This window comes from Varanus komodoensis, unplaced genomic scaffold, assembly GCF_004798865.1.
Source record: "Varanus komodoensis strain SLA01 unplaced genomic scaffold, ASM479886v1 scaffold24, whole genome shotgun sequence".
NCBI lineage: Eukaryota > Metazoa > Chordata > Lepidosauria > Squamata > Varanidae > Varanus > Varanus komodoensis.
Window position 1 is genome coordinate 5266054 of NW_025335641.1, and position 20713 is coordinate 5286766.

General features: G+C 39.1%; 1 protein-coding gene across 5 annotated transcripts in view; it reads left to right on the top strand.

Annotated features, from left to right (window-relative positions):
* Positions 1–20713, top strand: part of HS2ST1 (heparan sulfate 2-O-sulfotransferase 1) — a 142255-nt gene that overhangs the window by 114424 nt on the left and 7118 nt on the right. For 3 of the 5 annotated variants that reach the window (XM_044432205.1, XM_044432206.1, XM_044432208.1), the window contains 4 exons: positions 9059–9144; positions 15386–15530; positions 18654–18751; positions 19995–20152. In XM_044432205.1, the coding sequence (XP_044288140.1) occupies positions 9059–9144; positions 15386–15530; positions 18654–18751; positions 19995–20152 (487 nt within the window). The remainder of the gene's footprint in view (positions 1–9058; positions 9145–15385; positions 15531–18653; positions 18752–19994; positions 20153–20713) is intronic. The other 2 variants (XM_044432207.1, XM_044432209.1) reach the window with 1 other exon arrangement.

Here is a 20713-nt window from a genome sequence, read left to right on the forward strand (position 1 = left end):
GCAGGAGGATGTGGAGGCAAAGGTTACCTGTACTACCTCTCCCACTCTGCCTAGCATGCATGTAAACCACTGAGTTTGGGGGTTTATAATTGAGGGGGCAACCCATAGGATTATACCCTTAGTAACACAGATGACCACATCATTATAAGCAATCTCTTTGCATTTTTCCTTTTTCCTTGTCAACGTCATTAAAGCTAGGTGCTGAAACATTTGGCACTGGGTGACAGAATTGCCAGGTGATGTCAGTGGGCAAGTACAAGGAGCAATAATCGGATTTGCAGACTGTACAAAACTGGGTGGAATAGCAAACACACTAGAAGTCAGAATGAAAATCCAGGGCAGTCGTGATAAAAAATCAAAAGAATGAGATTCAGTAGGGACAAATGCCTAGTCATCCATCTAGGAAAAAGACGCCAAATTCATTGACACAAGATGGGGGAATATATGGTTCAACACAACTGAACAGGAAAAAGATCTTGGAGTTATTGTGGACAGTAGGCTAAATATGAGCCAACAATGCGATGCAGCAAATGCTGTTTTGGGATGTATTAATAAAAGTATTACTTCCAAATCACAAGAACTAATAGTTCCCCTATAGTCTTCACTAGTCAGACCTCATCTAGAATACTCTCCATTTCTGGGCATCAAGGTTTAAGAAAGATGCAGAAATATGAGAAAGGGTCTAGAGGAGAGGAAGAAGGGTGATCCACAGTTTGGAAACATGGTGGATGGAGGATGATCCACGGTTTGGAGACTGGGAAATCTGGGTATGTTCAGCCTTAGGGGGTTGGGGGGCATGGTATCATTCTGTAAGTACCTGAAAGACTGTCTGAAAGAGGAGGTTCATGATCTTGCTGATGCCAGAGTATAGGACACGGAATAATCAACTCAAGTTGTGACAACTGAGATTCAGGCTAAATATCAGGAAGAGTTTCCTCACTGTCAGAGCAGTACAACAGTGGAACCAGTTGCCAAGAGAGGTCATGGGCTCTCGCACCTTAGAGACATTCAAGGCAAACCTGGGCAGTCATTTGAGTGGGATGGTGTAAATTGGTATCCTGCAACAGCAGGGGGTTGGAACCAATGGCCTTCTTGGCCCCTCAAGCCAGCACTAGCTTCTCACTGCCCAGTACCCTGATTAAAGCTTAGCAATAATGGTTAGGCTTCATTGAGGGGCCAAGTCCCATTCACTAGAAGAAGCCAGAAGAAGGCTTCACCAGTCAGGTCGAGAAGTTCCACAGATTGGACGTTCCACATCCCTTATTAAAATATAATCTAGGCAGAGCCATGTTGCTTCTTTAGTTTGTACAGCACCTGTCACATGGTCAGCACTAACCAAATATTTATTGGTGGTGAAGAAGCTTCTGTCTTTCTTGCAGAAACATTGTTTATTGCAAAACATTTTACTGAGAGAACTGTTGTGTCCAGGGGAAAATATTCTGCAATATTTAAAAAAAATAAATGTATATTCAACACCTTCAACACGCAAGAATTCTCAAGGCACTCATGCTGTTTTCCAGCAATCATTTGAAGCATAGTTTTCCTATAAAGCTTAGAGGTGTAAGGCCTAAGACTGTAATTAAATTCATTAAATATAATGCTGAATTGTGTCCTGTAGCATATCTACTAAACTTTCTGTAATTAGTGACTAATTTTATTCTGAAGGTATAAAACATTTCCCTCAGGTTTTGCTGGGGCCCTGCTGGCACATTTGGTTCTTTTCTTTGATCTTAGAAAACTGTTGAAATTTCCATCTGCTAAAAAGTGACATCTTTATGCCAGTCTCTGCTTTTTCTTTTCAGGAGTTTTTGTTCTCCCTCAGAGTATATTTGAGCTCATCTCAGCTTCAGACATAAATAGCTTAAGTATGCCAAAAGTTCAAAAATAGCTTTTCTGTTACTTTTCTAAATGTGTCAGGGAAATATACTTTTGCAGAAATGTGTTCACATTTTTGGCCATTCTAAATTTAATTCCAGATAATATTTTAAATTTGAAATGATAAATAATTATCTTATATTCTGTGTTATATTCTGTGAATGAGTAAGTAACAGCAAATATGTTTCCAGGACTAATATGGTCTTGAATAGTTCATTGTACTGATGACTAATGGATATTTGTTAGCTTACTTCAGAACTCTTTCACCCATCAAATACTGAAATATCAAAGTAAATAACATTACTTTATAGGTACAAAAAATGGTTTCTCATGCTGTAGATGTCAGGAAACCCTACATTGGACAGGTTCACATCTTCTGCCTAGGTTCACTTTCTTGGGAGCTGTATGAAGGCAAGTGATTGTGGAGAATTTGAAGTTAAGGCAACACACACCTTTAAAAATAAGGAGAGTCATGTACTAGTGTTTGCCATCCTTGTGCTTGCATTGTCTGAGTTAAGGACTGCCTTAGACTTGCATTGATTGAACTAATCCATTATTGTGGACGTTGCCTGGCAGTGGCATTTCAAGCAGGTTTCTTCTTTAGCCCTACGACAAGATTCCCAGGTGTGCATGAGAGATGGCTTGTTTTAGTGGGACTGATAGCTCAAACTCGGAGGATAATGTGGGGATGGCTGAACCAGAACAGGCTCAGAGCTCACACTCTGATAACAGAATTGTTATAACTGATGGACCGGCACTTCCCCTGGATGAAAGTAACTCAAGGACACCCACGGGGCCTGCTCTCCCTCCCACCTGTGGGAATGAGCCAGATGAAGGATGGGAGCAGGGAGATTTTTCAGATGGAGAACACGAGCCTCTGGAAGATGTGGACCTGAGGGCCCATCATCACAGCCACAGGCTGAACCAGTTAGGGGCTCAGAGTGCAGAATGCAGATGTCTGCATTTTCACAGCACCCCACCTTCCAGAGACTGGCCCCAAATGGTTCATAAGCAAAGCTTTGAGTAAAGGGGTGCAGAGAGGGGTCACTTCTTATGAATGCTCAGAGACTTGTGAATGCTTAGATTTCCTGTGTAGAATAAAGTTTCTTACAAGAAGTGCTGGAGTGACTGTCTTGCTTGGGAGGGGACACCCCTCTCATAACACCTACCTGCAGATGTCAGATATTGAACATGGGACTTTCTACATGCAAAAGAGATGCTCTTATATTGAGTTGTATCTCTTCCTGCAGAATCTCTTCCAATTTAGGAGTGGTAATCCATTGGATTACCTGGGTTTGGCTCCCCAGATGCCAGTCCACTTTGATGTAGCTGTGAGTTGGAGTTCCTGACACACACACCCAACATTCATTACTAGGAATGGAGCCCCACACCAGTGCTGTGTGAGCAGCATTCCTTTTCTGTACCATGTGCACCAGCCTTTGTGCTGTTGCACAAAACATGGAAGACGGCTGCCAGTTGTACAACTTTGACTCTGTGAGTGTTTGCAGACTTCCTCTTGTTTTGGCTCACTTTCCATGGATAAAGCACAAATTCCAGAGGATGGATGCCACAGATCTTCAATGCATTCCTATTCCAGTTGGGAATGGATGATAATGTTAAGCCTGTCGAAAGTGAATCTCAGGAGAACACCAGTAATAGTAATTGGCACTTGGGACTTATTATAGTTATAGCACCTTGCAGAAATAGTCACCCCCTTGGCCTTTTCCACATTTTGTCATATAACAGCCTTGCAATTACAATGGAATGATTTGGCATTGTTACTGCTTGATGCATACAATCTACTCGGCACTGTGAAGGGAAACAATACTTTTATTGTAGCCCCAAAGTTAACAAAATCAAGCTGGCACTTGTAGGTTGCAGAAGTATTGTCACATACACAGACACACACAGCACAGCCAGTACTTGGTAGAGGCATAGCAATTATAGTTGCGAGTCTGCTTTGCTCATCTGGGTCCTGTAGTGTTTCCCATTCTTCCTGGCAAAACTGCACTGTCAGGTTGAATGAAGAATGCTGGTGTACAGCAATATCCAGGTCTAGCCACAGATTCTCAATTGGATTGAAGTTTGGACTTCAACTGGGCCCATTCGAAGGCATTCAAGTTCTTGCATTTAAACCACTCTAGGGTTAGTTTGGCTATACATTTAAGTACATGGTTCTGCTGACAGGGGTACCTCTGTTTCTGTCCACATCCATTGCAGACTGAAAGATGTTTTCTTCCTAATTGCCCTTTATTTGGCTCCATCCACTTTGGCCTCAATCCAGAACAGTTTCCCAGTCTCATTCTTGCTGTGTCTCCCAGCAAATTCCAAACAGTCTTTGATGTGAGCTTGTTTCAGCAATAGATTTCTTCTTACCACTCTTCCATAAAGCCAGTCTTACTGGAGTTCCTGGGTGATTGTTGTCCTTCTAATCTCTATTTCTCTAATCTCAGCTGTGGATTTCTCCAGCTCTTTCAGAGTTAGTGCTGGCCTTCTGGTTGCCTATATGTCTAATTCTCTTCTTACCTGGTCACTAGGTTTTGGTGGATAGCCTTCGCTAGGCAGAGTTGTTATGCCATATTGTTTCCATTGTGTAATAATGAATTTTATGGTATTCCTGGTCAGGAAGCTTTTTATAGGCACCAATGCCCAGTTCACAATTTGTTGTGCTAGATTTTTCACAACTGCCTGCAAGATCCACAAAGAGATTGTATGCAGTGTTTTAAAATTTTAAGTAGAAATTGTAACAGGCAATTTTAATCAAATTGATATCATTTGTCTACTGTTATTTTGTCTTTTAATAGTTGGAATATTTTAAGCTATGGTCTTACTTTGTGAATTGTTTTTTAATGGACAATCTGGTCACTAACCATAATAAACTGCTATGCTATGCTATGCATTCCTGGGGATGTTCATATTTTGGGATCTTAAAAAGACAAAATTAGCCCTGATTAGCACTTCTGCATAACTTTATCCTAGGCTTGTTTTGACAGCTTCTTGGTCTTCATGATGCTATGTGTTTAGATACTATATACTCTCCAACAAACTCTTCGACCTTCCAGAAGCAGGTATATTTAATCTCAGATTATGTGACACTGAACTTGCACACAGGTAAACTTTAAAATGTGTACGTGACTTCTAGAGCAGCGGCATCAGAGCTTATTTAGGCAAGTCATTTTAATTGTTTAAACGTTTAATTTAAATGTCATTTTAATTGTTAATATTATTTGCTTATTTTATCTGGCCAGGGCGACTTATTTTATATTGTTAATTTGTTGTATATTTGGGTGTATTATATTTTAATTTTATGTTGTGAGCCTCCCCGAGGCTTCGGCGAATGGGGCGGCATAGAAATGTTTTAAATAAATAAATAAATAAATAAATAAATAAATAAATAAATAAAGTAAGTCACAGTAAAAGAGATGGATACTTGCACAATCAGAGCTACACAGGGACTTTTTAAAGTAATTGGCAGGTGTTGGTTTGCTTTTGTTTCCTTAACTTCGTGCTACAATAAAAATATTTTGCACCTTCATAGTATTGGGTATCTTGTATAAATCAAATGGTAACAATGCCAGTTAAATCCATTTCCGATAACACAACAAAATGTGAAGTCAAAAGAGGGTGCATGCTTTGACAAGGTACTGTATAGCTTCCCTAATCATTGTGTGTGTTTGTTTATCACACTTTTATACCTCCCAATAGCCAAAAAGATTTCTGTGTTGTCATCCCTAGGATGCTTCAGAATCATTAATATGCCTAAGTCTTCCAGCAGAGACACTTTTCACTAATTCTGTAGATAATGTTGCAGCCTCTTCTGTATAATTCAGCTTTAAGACAAATTCAAGAAACCCTCTTATGTCATAAGGTGTGCAGATGAATTTTAGAGTCATTGACCTGAGTGTTAACTGTGGAATGTGCTCCCTAGAGAGGTCCGCCTGGCGCTGTCATTATATGTTTTTTCGGCACCAGGTCAAGACCTTTTTATTCGATCAATATTTTAATACATTTTTAAAATACTGTGCGAAGATTTATTTATATTTTATTTGATGTTCAGCCAGTGTGGACTGAATAGTTAACTTACTGTATTTTGAGATAATATTGTAAGCCACCCAGAGACGAAAGTAATGGACAGCATACAGATTTGATAAATAAACTCTTAAATAACAACATAAACTTTAGATGATGCAAGATTCATTTGTATGACCAATCCCCATCAGATTTTGCACAGCCCCTCCCCATCAGACTTGCAGTTGCAGCTTGAATAGTCAGAATGGCCACCCACATGTGCTGCAGCCTATCATGGCTTAAATAAGCCACAGTTGGCTATTTGTGTAAAATGAACTCCTGCAACTCTGCTTTTACCAATTGCCAGATGCAAAAAGAAATAGCAGTTTATCATTACCACCTTTTTAGCATCAGCATTTACTGGAGACTCTTTTCCTCTTTACTTATACATAATGTATTAAATTTTATTTTATTTCTATATCACCCAATAGTCAAAGGTCACCAGGCAGTGCACAACAGTTTTTTGAAGTACAGTAAAAAGATAAAATACAGCGTACAAATCCAGTATGCAGATTTTAAATAGCCCAGAATTTCAATATACAAAATTTAAGACAGTTTAAACATCAAAAACAATTGCAATAAAACTAGACCTAATTAAAACAGCTGATCCATTACATGACATTAAATGCTTGGCAATGGAAGATAGTTTTAATCTGATTCTGAAAAGATGACAGCATTGGCACCAGTTGGTCCTTCCTGGACAGATCATTCCACAGTTGAAGGATTACCTCCTAGCCTGTCTTCAGGCTCCCCTTGGTGTTAGCAGTTGAAGGAAAGCCACATTTGCGGATGTATGGTCCAGGTACATTGAGGTTGGGAGAAGCCATTCTATCAGGTATTATGGTTCCAAGCCATGTAAAGCTTTATGTATTAAAACCAGTTTCTTGAATAGGCTTGGAAGCATCTAGGCAGCTAATGCAAGGAGGCCAAAATTGGTGTTATGTGTTTGGACAAACTTGTCCTAGTTATTCATTTGGCTGTTGCACTATACACAAAACAACATGTCTGAACAGTCCTCAAAGACAGCCCTGGTAGAATGCATATTATTATTATTATTATTATTATTATTATTATTATTATTATAACATTTCTATGCCGCCCCTTGCCAAAGCCTCGGGGCGGCTTACAACACAATAAAATACATTAAAATACAATAGAACATAATAAATTACCACTAAATACAAAAATACAAAAAATACACTGAGTTACAAACATAATAATATAAAATTAAAATTATCAGTATAAAATAAGTAAATAAAGAATATAGGAGGAGAAAAGAGAAGGAAGAAGAAGTTGCCCTGGCCAGATCATATATTTTAACAATTAAAATGATGTTTAAATAAAAAGGTCTTTACCTGGTGCCGAAAAACCAGTAACGACAGTGCCAGGCGGACCTCTTTGGGGAGTGAATTCCATAGGTTGGGCGCCACCGCAGAGAAAGCCCTCCTCCAAGTACTTACTCTCCTAATTTCTTTCATGGAGGGTTCCTGGAGAAGGGACTCTCCCGCAGATCTCAAAGGGCGGTCGGGCATATACGGACGTAAGTGCTCAAACTTAGCCTAGAAGCTTATTTAGACTCTCATTCTCACTTTTCCTCTCTCTGATAATGTATTTTATGATAGTATGAAGGGTGCGTGAATGAACTTTTTTTCCTGCCTCTATATAGTCAACCAAACTCAAACAGATTATAGAAATACCAATTTCTGTCAACTAGAATACAGTGATTTCTGATTATTTAAGAGAGCAGTGCAATCAGGTATTTCTCTTTTCTTTGTAAAGGCCATATGTTTTTAATCTATTATTAGAGATCTGGTGCAGGATCTGATTTTGTATTTGTGTGTGTGCTTTGGCAAATCAGTTTCTGGAACTGCAATATTAGAGTGTTACATGTAGAGTTATTCAAAGGTATTAATCTGTCTGATAAAGCCAAGCAATGGTTTTGGCCACCTAACTTGGTTAAATAATTTAATGCTCAAAGATGGCATCTTGGTGGAACCCTCCTTTTGTTTTCAGATACACTGCTACCTTTTGAGTATCAGGAGTGGCCAGATTTGCTCAATGGAAAAGCCACATATGGTAAATGTCAGGTGTTTAAGAGCTGCAAGTGGGTGTCCACAGTGAGTGGTAGGTGGCACCAGTGGGCAACGAGTGGCATGTGGGCACCCACAGGTGCCCCAGGCGGCTAGCAGCAAGTCATAAAATAAATTCAAAGAACCACATGCAGCTCCTGAGCCTCAGTTTGGCCACCTCTGATATATACTAATATTAGCTTCAGTTTTCTGAATACTTGTCCTTTGGCATCCAAAAAGGTATCATCCTTTTCATGCACAGGTATCAGCAGGCTTGTGGGAAATATGGATATTTGCAGAAGTACAAAATCAAACTGTAAAACAGTCCAATGAGGACTGAGCATGCTCAATGCCTCCAGAATGCTGGCTGGATAAAAAGTTTGGCAGGAGAAATCGGGGGCAGAGGGGAATATCTTGAAACTTGAACAAGAACACTCTGCATATATACAATTTGTTGTAGATGGGGAGCTGAGAAAATATTGGCTTGTCAAAAGCTACCAGGAAGCTTATAGGTAAGGACTGAAGAAATGTCACTAAGGGAAGATTTTAACACACTAGTTATAAATATATCACTACACAGAAAGCAAATAAACATGCATTCTAAATGTTGGGTGGTTCTTTGCTACTTATTATACTTTATTTTTAGAGGTTGTCTGAAATAGTGGTCAAGAGCATGTGCTATAGGGTGGGAAAACTATGGTTCAGAATTCAGCTCACCCACGAGCTCTCCAGTGGTTTTAGGCAAGCCACTATTTTCTCATACTCATGTTCACACACGTGCACACAGGGACCTGTTATAAAGTGATGACTGTTTGCTCACCTTACTGACTGTTCGATACATGAGAAACATTTTGAGCCCTTATAGAAGCACATTTTCATTGTGAATGAACACAGATATTTTGAGAATTCTTGAACAGTGAGCTTGTATTAATATCACAGGTATCATATGCTCTTATTAGCTGAATTGCTTCACTTACTCTAACTTATTTCATTCCATTGCAAATTGGTATTCATTAAACATTGCGGAATCTTCCTTTTTCTTACAGGTACGATTTGTGAAGAATGTAACTTCCTGGAAAGAGATGAAACCAGGGTTTTATCATGGGCATATATCCTTCTTGGATTTTGCAAAGTAAGCTGTGTCACAAGCATTTCAGTTTGAAACAGTTTGAATGTGAAATATTTCCTGATCAGTTGAATTTTAGTTCAAGTGTGGTTCTTGTTAGATTTTACTGCCCTCTAATGGTCAAAGTTGGACATTTCACTGTGTGAAATTTTCAATATTCATATTATTTCTAGTTCTAGTACAGTTTTATCTTTCCACTTTTATACTATTGACTTCTAATTCAAGTTATCTTTTTCTTCCTTTACATGTACTTTCCCTTCTTGCTAACATGTTTTGGTGACTACGAACTCTAAGAAATACTGCTTATATCAGAGAACAGGAGTATAATTGCTAGATATCTGTACACCATTCTTTATTCCAGAGGAATCTTGCTTGGCATCATATCAGAGAAATTAGTCACTTCTCTGCCTACCCCTACGTTTTTAGTCCCTAACTAGTTATGATTCTTTGAATTTCATTGTTTTCCAAATACTACTAACTGTTTGATGCCACTCCTTCCCCTAACCTTGGTAGTGGCCACCTGCCCTGCCACATAGGCTTTATTATTAGAAGTCATTTTCCCAGAGGTCTTAGATCCTGTGTTTAGGCTGGCCATTCAACAGTAGCTCTAGGTCCAAATACTTGGAGGGAGATCTTTTGTTTCAATGTCAGTTGGTATTTCTGTTCAAGCCTACTGCATACAGGCAGTGAGCACTTTGATTCAGTGCTATTGGACTTTCTGCCTCTTTGAATACATCATTAGATTTCTTCATACAGTCCAATGCAGACCAATCTCCAAGTAGTAATAAATGGTTCTCTAAATGCTTACTTTTTTGTATTTGCTGAAAAATATACTAACCAGTGTTGTGAGTCAAAATTTTTGCTGAAGCATGTGCATTTGTATTTTACCAAGTGGGTTGTTTTAGAATGGAAGTTTCCCGAATGCCTAAATTGATGGAAGTATTAAACAGTGTCAGAAGTCTCTCCCCTAATCTCAGAAAGCATATTCATTGGCCTGCAGGGAGTTAATCATTGTTGCTACCACTGTAGACTTTATTCAGGCTGTACTTCTGCCAGTCTACAGTAGATTAGCAGGGAGTCTGCACAGACATTTTGAGGATTATCATATTCTCATTCAGGTTTCTCATTCCCACCAAATATTTGGACTGCTGCTGAGTATGCAGGCAAGGGTTTATGGGAACTGTTATGCAAAACAACTAGGGGGCAGCACTTGCTGAGCCTGGCTCTAGCTTATAAACTGCAACTATGCCTATACAATGGAAACACTGTACAAGAATGGCTTGAGGGGCTGTTGAACATTATCCATATTTTATCCAAATTTCATCAATTTGTATGTCTTTCCCCATTGGTGAATATTACTTGACATAACTAAACTGGAAATATTTTGGTTTACATAGTGAGTATGTGAAACTCCACTTTATTGCATATGTTGTGACAAACTTGGGGAAAAAATGAAAGTTCAGAAGTTGCATATTATGTATAAAGTACCTCTTTCTTTGTTCATTGTAATAGTGCATAGATACTGAAAGCTACATGAGCAAGTGCAACATTTCCAAGTTGAAATAATGCATACACAGAAAATTTGCCAAACTTTCTCAAAGAAACTTGAGCATAAAATTGCTTTGCTTCCTTCAAATTTGGAAGTGCAAAATGCTATATTAATAAACCTCTTGTGTTGAATATATAATGAAATAATAACCTTGTGAACTGCTAGGTAAGTGTTACTCTATTTTATGCATTATTCATAGACTACAGCTTAAAACATTTTAGGCACTGTAAGTTTTCAATCTAAAATCATTTTACCACAAGAAGGGCAGCTAAGCAATTTTACAAATTTCATTCATATGCATATTTTCCTCCAGGGCTGCATTATCCTTGTGTTTCTGTTTGTTACCCTTTCACCTAAATGATTTATTCTTTCTTTCCCCCCACCCCACAACAGCTTGCTTTCTTATATTTGTGGTTTCCATTATTAAAATAATATATTGAGTGCTTTGCTTGCTCTTGGCAAAAGATGAGAGTAACTTGGGTGGTTGTTTTCTTTCAGTTGAGAAGTATACAATCTTTCAGTAAAGATTCATCTCCCTTAATAAACTCTAGCACAATCTTTGATTCAGTATACACTCTCAAAAGTTACCACAACAACAGTGGTGGTTGAATATTTTGGAAATTCATCTAGGGAGGGTAGAGATCAGGACCTCATATTGCCTCTTTGCCATTTTGTCCCTTTTAATTATAGCATTACTTTACTTTGGCTTTCTAATGCCATCAAATAGACAGTAGAATGTCTGCAGCTGGGATTGGCAACTTGTGGTCCTCCAGGTGTTGTTGGGGTGCAGTTCCCATGATTCTTCACTACTGGATGTCCTGGCTAGGGGTGATAGGAATTTTTTTATTGTTGATAGTAGTAGTAGTAGTAGTATTTCATTTCAATATTGTCTAATAGCTGACAGTTGCAGTGTCAGAATATCTAGAGGGCCACAAATTGTCTGCAGAATTCTATCATGGTTCATTGTTTACCTTAGAGAAATGTCAGGAGAGACTTAGTTGGATATTCTTTCTGCTTTGTGATAAACTGTGCACAGGAAACAAGAAGGAACAACATGCTTTACCCTCCCTAGGGACTGAGATGGTAACTAACCTTCTCTATCTACTGTGCATGAGGGAAGAGAGGCATATGTTGAACTATTCCTCCCATCATGGAGGACAAGAGATATGATGGATGCTGTTGGCACTACACTTCATTCCACATCCTCTTTCTGTTGTGGCAGCTGCACCTTCATGGAAAGCTAAGTGCTGCCTCTGCTTCAGGCCCTGGTTCACCTTTTTTGCCTTCCTGATCATAAGGGACACTTTAAGTTTAGTGAGTGCCTGTCACATTTATGCTCCACCTCTTCAAAGCTTGAGGCAGATTTTAATAAATAGAATAGAATCTAGATCAGCAGAAACACAGGTCCATAAGTAGGTTGGAAGAGAGCAGCAATAGTCAGTTCTGCCACTTTGCTTCCTTTCTTTCCTCCACAACAGTGGAATCACTAGTGCAAGAGGAAGTTAGCATCATCTAAACCAGTGGTTTTCAACCTTTCCACAACTGGGGACTTGTGAAAACAGGAAAACCACCTCGGGGAGCACTGGGGCAGAAACAAAAACCACTATACACATAATACTGTATTCTGTGTAATAGTTTCCAAACATAATACCCCAAAATTGAAAATTCTCCAAAACAACCAGAAACAGAGCAACAGAAAATGCCAACAAAAGACCAAAATTGGTGCTGCATCGCTCCCATCTGGCTCCCACCAAGCCATCTCTCCCCTTCCTGGTGCCATTGGCAGCACCAGTGCCCCCACAAACATGATGCCAACCAAGGAAGAAATGGTGGAGCACAGTCAGCCCCTGCGCCACTCCATGGTGACCAGGATGCACCCCTCTGTCCCCCACAGACCAGTAGGAAATCTGTAGAGCAGCACCAGTCCATGGACTGATGATTGAAACCCACTGATCTAAACAACCCCAGAAACTAGCAGAAGTGCTTATTTCCAGATAAGGAGAGGTCAGTAGAACCTTGTGTAAACTCTGCTGATCTGCCATGTTCCAGAAATGTGTATTTCTGCTTGCTTTAAGAGTATTTAGACACCAATTGGGTTCTACACCAGATTAGAAATGGGCTGAGAAAGGATGGCATGCCTAGCTTTGTCTGCAGTTCAGCTGCTACCATGTTTTCCATTGCTTTCTCTTCAAGCAGGAGATTTGAAGCTTCTCTAAAACTTTTTAAAACATCCCTGTCTGAACACTATTTTTTCAGGAGTAACTGAGGCGTGCTTTTAACAAAAGACAACACCTTCCTTCCCCAAGATGAGGTATGGGCCTCTAAGCTCTTATTTAACTGGCTCTAATCAGCCCAGTTGGGCAGGGAACTAAACATATTACGACCTCCACAACCCCAAGCATTTTATCAACATCCTCAAGGCAAATAAGGCTGAAATAATCCAAGCAATTTTGATAAGTGTCTGTTCCATACCTATGGCTGCTCATTCACCTTGCCACTTTTCAGCAACTTTGGTAACACACAAGGAAGAAATTAAAATAATTTAGATGCTCTTGTCAGTCAGGTGATAAAGCTTTGAAAGTGCATTTCAGAGCCCTAATTTTGAAAGTTACAGGCTAGTTTTGATGTATATTCTTTGCATGTAATTGATTACCATGTTCCTTTAAACAACAGAAATTTGTTTTTACACATCAGGAAAACTGGAACATTCAATAAAAGAACTTGTCATATGCACATCATCAAAAACATTTGAAAACTTATTTCTTACTCTATTAAGCTTGTTCTGCTAAATCAGCAATACTCAGTGTGAGGTGCAAGATGTATCCAATCAGTAGCTCATGCTTATTTAGCTACAAACCGTAGTACTAATTAGTGTGCAACGATTTACCAGCCTAGCATAAAGATGCGCTGCTCTGTGTCAAACTACAACTGGAGCTGCAGATAAAAATAAGTCTCTTTGGGTTCTTCCTAAAGTTGTGTGTCTAATGCACATTAATGTCGCTTTATAGATGATGATGTCATTAAGATACTCAGTTATGCACTCAGATTTTTTTCTGAAGAATAGGATATAAATGGAAATACATAAATTTATTAAGAATTGTGCTTAAGTCATTAGGATATCATTGTGTGAAATGTTTGAAGTACAACTTAGGTTATAAAACCAAAGGACTAAACTCCTCTCCTGAGTCTAGCATGGCATTCCACATTGCAAATAGGCAGGATCATTTAATAATGCTTTTCTGCAGCTGGAGGAGTTGTCTTCATTGTCCAGTCCAAACTGTCTAGTGAGCACAGTAGTTGGATCAGGTTAGAGCTCCTAAGAGCCCAACCTCAAATGTAGCATTTTTGTTTCTCTCTTTCCTTAGCATATTGTTGTCTTGTATCTTTTCTCTCTGCCCTTTGTTCTTTCTCCCCACCCTCTTCCACTTTCTCTTCCATACTGTTGAGGACTATGAGATTAACACTGAGCAGGGGGAGGGGGTTCATGCTTTTCAGCCTTATGGTTTTAGTGAATCTTGCTGGCTGTGGGTAAGAGACTATCAAGAGAGATTATTGAGCATTCCCTTTGCAGAGCAGCATCCACAGCTGCTTTTTGGGCGTAACATTCCCATAGAGAACCTTTGTCAGGCAGCTGCATGGGTGTTGGTACCTACAGCTTCAAAACACTGTAAGACTGACAGGTTTGCTTCTGCATCATTGGCCTTTAGCTGTAAAGTATAGTGTAAGCAGTGATCTGTAGAAGCCCATCTTATGTGACTAGTGGTTCTGCTATACCCCAGGGTAAGCATTGCCCACTGTAGAGCTCCAAAAAATTGGAAATTTTCCCACTGTGAATGGCTGTTCTGTGAGCATCAGAGAGCACATTCTGTCTACCTTTTCTTTTCCAGAATCTGCTTCCTCAGTATATGGAGGAGCAGGATGCTTTGTGGTAGCAAGTTCCCTGGTCTGTGGTCTTCTCTGTCTCTCTGTGTTTTGTTACAGGAGTTTCTCTGCCTTTTCATTGCAATGTAGTTTCTCTAGCAATGGTTGAAGGCTGTTGCCCCGTTTTTTCAGCAAGGGATTGAGGGGGGCAGCACTTGTTCCTTGAGTATAGTTCATGGGATCAGGATAGCTCCTCCCCTTGATGAGGAAAGAATTTTTAGCTGACCCTGCCTCTGTTTTTCCAATTTTACAAGATTTCTGCTACTTAACTGAGCTAGTATTTAATTACTTTTTCAGCTACCAGTTTGCAACAACAGTTTAGAAAAGCAAAAGTTGAGCTTCTCCCTTATTGCCATACCTTCCCCTCATCTAGTCATTGCAGTTGCATCAGCTGGGTTATCTTCTTGGTTACAAAGCATATTTTTAAAAGGCTGCATCTGTTGGAAGCAGAAGTACCAGACAGGACTTCTGCTGATAATACCTGTTAGACAAAATAAACTGAAGGGTTATATGTAAATATTAAATATAAATGTTTTAAAACCATCAAAATGGAATGTATTAGGATAAGATGTGGGGACTTTTCTTTGCAAAAAATCTAAAACATGTATATGCCTTAAGATCTTGAAACAGAAATGGTATTGTCTACTTCTCATTATTTCTCCTGACTGACTTAAAATGAAACAGAAATGAAACAGTCATTTGAAACAAACTTGATTCACTTTAACATCATACAGGGAATTATGTGATTTGTCAATTGATTTTCTTTTTCTATTTCAGATTTGGCATTAAAAAGAAACCAATATACATCAATGTCATAAGAGATCCCATAGAACGACTAGTTTCTTATTATTACTTCCTGCGCTTTGGTGATGATTACAGGCCTGGACTCCGAAGACGAAAGCAAGGGGATAAAAAAGTAAAAGTACATCTTGGTAGTTTGTTAATGACTTCATCTTAGCTATGCAGGTCATAGTTATGCTAAGCACAGTGGCAGCAAAAGAAAGAAATTTTTCAAAAGAACATTTTGTCCAAAATAATGGTTTGGATCAAATGTTGACATCCATTCACAGGATTCTTCCATGAACACAAGAATCTTTCATTCAGCAGAGGCATCTGCTCATCTGGGAGGAAGAGAAGGGATTTTCACCAATCCTCTCTATTCCTTGTGTAACGTCCCACACTGTTCTTTTGTGTGTGTGTGTGTAGCGGGGGCGGTCCAATAGACTCATCGAAGATTGCCCGCTTCTGTTAGCAGGCACCAGGAGGTCTCCTTCCATGAGCAGAGCTCTGATCACAGGAGCTTTGCAGTCAACCCAATGAAGAGAGTGCAAAGACTGGATTAAGTTGAATTGCTGTGCAGTAATTTGGGGTGTGGGAGAGTGATAGAAACCTGGTTTGATTTTGAACAAGGAACATCTGTCCATGGCTGGCATCCTCCAAACTTTATCATACTAGTAGACATACAAGTAGGCTTGCACAGTCAATAATTTCATGGTGCAGTTATCCAGAGATTGCCAGTTAAATAATATGAGAAGGTATCACCATCACCCAAACCAAATTTACATCAGACAGAATAATGCAAGCATTTGATTTGAGTATTTGAGCAAATGCTTGCTTATGCAGCTATGAATTTGTTCTAAACTTAATAATGCTCACAAACGGACAACATTTTAACATATTCCAATTATATTTAAAATGTATTTTGAGATTGTAAAGATTGCTTGGATGCATTGATTATAACATAGGTAGATAGCAAGAATGAAAGGAATTTACATTCCTGTCAGACAAAAATATAAGTTCCAATGTACTAAGGGTGAATGGCTCTGTGCCTTTTCATATGCATGCATATATACCCTAGCATAATAGATTACCCATAAATTTGTAAACTCTATAAAGTAAATGGATTTCTTTCTCTCCCATCATTATCCCTCATGGTACTTGTATCCTCAGGTATTTCTTTGCTTCTGTACTTGGGATCTCAGTACCCCAAACTTTTCCATTCATTTCCAAGGCTCAGTGCTTTTACTGGCCAACAGAAGTTTAACAGCTGGCTGTCAAACCTCTGGTTCCTTTTCAACGTTTTCTGACCATCTTGCTGTATGTTTGTCTTTCTTTCTCATGGCTTCCACCTTTTTTCCATAGGAACATAGGCAGTAATGAGTCCCTCTACCCCTTTTCCTTTACAAAGATCACTTGTGTCTTTGTTTTTAAATGGCAGCTCACATAGCTATGAAGATAAAGTAGAAAATAATTTTTAACCCCTTCAAAATTATTTGAAGCCTTTCTGGATCAATGTCCATGGTTGGTGCCTGCTCCATTTTGACAGCAGGCACTCCCTTTTGGATGCACAGAAGTGTGCACAGTTGCACCTATGGAATTGTATAATTCCAGCTAAAATTATTCAAAAAATTAAGGAAACTGCATACATTTGGAGTGTTTTTTTTAAGGATAGGAAACCACTGAAAGCATTCCAGTGAGCTGCCTGAGCACCATGTTAGGGGTTATTAGTGCCTGACAGAAAGGAGATCATAAAAAGTAATTCTGAAAAGAAAAGGGGGAAAGGAGAGGAAGAGACCTGCAGCAAGCTAAAACAAGTTCTAATTGTTACATAGATGGGGGAAGTGAGGTTCTGATGGTCACTCCAACTTGCCTCTTAGACACTGGTGGGACAAGTGGCACTAGTTGTGGCTTGGTTGCGCCTGGCAAGAGTAGCTAGTTGTTTTGGTTTGCTTGTTTTTGCCAGTTTTGCCAAGAGACTCCCTCACCATAGCCCACAATCCACCATCAGGATAGTTGTCCAGGTTCAGCTAGCCCATCAACCCACCATGTGTGAACTAAGCCCTCATACAGACCATGGTTTTTCAGGGTAGCTTGTTTGTAGGGTGAGGGATGATACAACAATCCCCTGGGGCTCATTACCATAAAATGTAACATGCACATTCCATGCAGCTCCCAAGCATTTACTTTCACTAATTATGAAAGCAAATAAGAACGCACAGAGCAAAGACATTCCCACCCACATGTAGCTCGTTGATTTAAAATCATATCTGCAGTAGAGCAATCTACATTTCAGCTTCAAAATCAGTCCAGTATAACTCAGGACATACTTTTCTCTCTAACTGCTATGGGACAGTTGTTCCAGTTCTACTACACAGTTATATTGGAACAACAGAATAAAGTCTTAAAGGCTCTAGTACTGTTGCTGCTAATGCCTGAACAATTTGCTGGCAAGAATCAAGTTAGTTCAGCTCTTACCTAGTTGATAATTCTACCCTTCAGTCCCTTGATAATTCAGCATTTTAATACATGGCTCAGATTAGTGTCTGCAGACAAATTCACTTGATGCACAACTGACATCATCTTGATTAAAGTGATGCAAAACTTCCCGTGCAATTTCTTCCTTCCATTGAGTATTGATTTTGTTGCTGTGCAATTTCTGCTGGAGTTCTGCTCCAGCAGTACCAGACAGTTGTCTAGCAAGTGGACAAACATTTGCCTTTAAGTCTTTAGAATTAGTTTTCAATTTTTGCATGCTCTGCTGTGGTCATACCAATATGACTAGTCTACTGACAGACTTGCTGTTCTAGACAGAATATAACTAATATTTAAATTATGTACTATTAACAAAATACAATACAACTGCTTTCAAAATGGACATATTCTTACATCCATGAAACATAGTGGACCATTTTGAATCATGTGGTTCATTTCTAGCCAGTACCAAGGCAATTGTGAATACTCTTGGTTCCCACAGAACTAAATGTAACTCAGCTCTTCACAAGTCATTGCAGTCGCTCTTTGAGTGCTGAGAAAAGCCGCATTACATTGAACTCTGTGTTTGCCATCTGCCTTCATGTGTCCATGACCCTGCAATCAACACAGGCTGACTCAGGCATGGTTGATGCATGCAGGCACAGTTGTGGGAAGCTCTTGTGAAATAATGCAGTTGTAGTGCACATTCATTTAGCAGCATAACCACATTAAGAAGTTTGATATGCAAGATGGAAATGTAAAGCTTGCTTCTGAATGTTTGTCTTTGTTCCAGACTTTTGATGAATGTGTAGCAGCTGGAGGCTCAGATTGTGCCCCTGAGAAACTCTGGCTTCAAATTCCGTTCTTTTGTGGCCACAGTTCTGAGTGCTGGTAAGAATATGAAGCTGGTTAAAGTTGCAGATCAAATATATTATTCATGTAAATTGTATTTCGCAAATCAGAATGCACAGCAGAAAATTAGAACATGGCTGCACCTTAATTAACAAGTGTACTTGATGGTTATCTTCCAAAGTACTAAAGAATAAAGTTGTTTTGAACACTGCAGACAGCTGTCAGCCATTTTCAAACTAAGGTGTAGATTTTTTTCTAAACCCCCATGTTAATGTCTGAGTAAAAGCTGTTTTAAGTAGAGCTCTTTTCCCAGTTCTGTTTGTTATAATGCATATAAATAGAAAAATTCAGTATGTAAGAGCTACACGTACCCTCATTTTTAGTTAAGGAAATAGTCTTTATAACAACTGTAATGTAAATATGAATGGCTGTGTATGCATCACAGTTGAATAATTTTCTTTCTGAAAGTGGTCAGGAAATTGAAATTTAGCAGTTGGTACACAGTAATTTGGTTCAATTTATCAGTAGGAAAAGAAGGGTGGACATAACAGGTTTTAAAAAAAACCCAAACTAATATTGTGACAAACATGCTGTGTTGGAATGCCATTTCAGGTATGAATTTCCCACACTGTATTTCTGTGTAGGGGAGAAATGTGTGTATGGTAATCTTTTTATTTGGCACAAGGCATGAGCAAGTGCTTGCAAAGTCTGATGTGCCATATGAAGGAATAAGCGGCCCAGAAACTTGCACTTTCCTTCATTATTTGTCCTCTAGTAAAGCTATCTTGATTGATTGATTGATTGATTGATTGACGGAACTTCTATACCACCCAAAGGCTAAAGCTCTCTGGGGAGTTAAAATGCAAATATTCTGTAGTCTTGTTGTAGATGCCTGGGAGTAAAGCTTAAATATGCCTTTCAGTTTCTATTTTTATTCTATGTCAGAAGTGATACTCTTAAAAACTTTGCTACTACGGCAAAACTTTCCACAGTGAATAGTGCACAGCACATTTGAAAAAGGCATTAGTGTTATCAAAAAGTTAGAAATCAGATCCATAAATCTTTTGACATCTAACCTAGGCAATGAAAGGAGCAAAACTGGGGAGCAGGGAAAAAAGCAAAGGAAATTAAAAATGTGTGTGGCTGAAACTTTGTTTTCTTGTCTGTGCAAAGATAACAGCTAAGCCATTCTTTTAGCCTGGTGTGAGAATATCTAAATGAAGGGAACCAAAATTCTTGGCAGACATCAAAACCTTCCTGTAATTACTTTTTATCGTTTTAGGAATGTGGGAAGCAGATGGGCTTTGGAACAAGCCAAATACAACTTGATTAATGAATATTTCCTAGTGGGAGTTACTGAAGAACTTGAAGACTTTATTATGTTGCTGGAGGCAGCTTTGCCCCGCTTCTTCAGGGGTGCTACAGAACTGTACCGCACAGGTATTGACCATGCATTAAGTCAGCATTTTTAAACAAAACTTTACTCTTTAGAGTGACCCTTTAGGACGTGAATGAGCTATTTTTCTGAGATGGTAGTGAAATTTGTTATTTCTGAGAGACTTAGTGCCCATGTGGTTCCATCTGATCCCAGTTGCTATTTCCAGTTTCTTCTTGGATGTACTGGACATTATATGTTTCTGGGTTTTGCCCAGTAGGTTCTTCTGTAGTTGTAAGCCCAATGAAGCAGGAATGGCACTGCCATGTTTATGTTGGACTCCAGGTACCAATGAATTCCATAGTCATATGAAAAGAATCTGTAACCATTCAGTGACAGAATAGTTGACTGTTCTGGAAAACTTCCTGCCTGGCATCAAGCTAATCAGTATTCCAAATCTCCTTTAGGATCAGCCCAGATTTATCCTCCTCACATCCTAAATATCAGATACAAATCTGAGCAATCAGTGATGGGTGTTGTCCCTGGCCACATTGCACAACTTCCTGGCCTGCCTGCTTCAGTAATTCCACTGTGATTTATGGACTCCAGCAACCACCGATAATCAA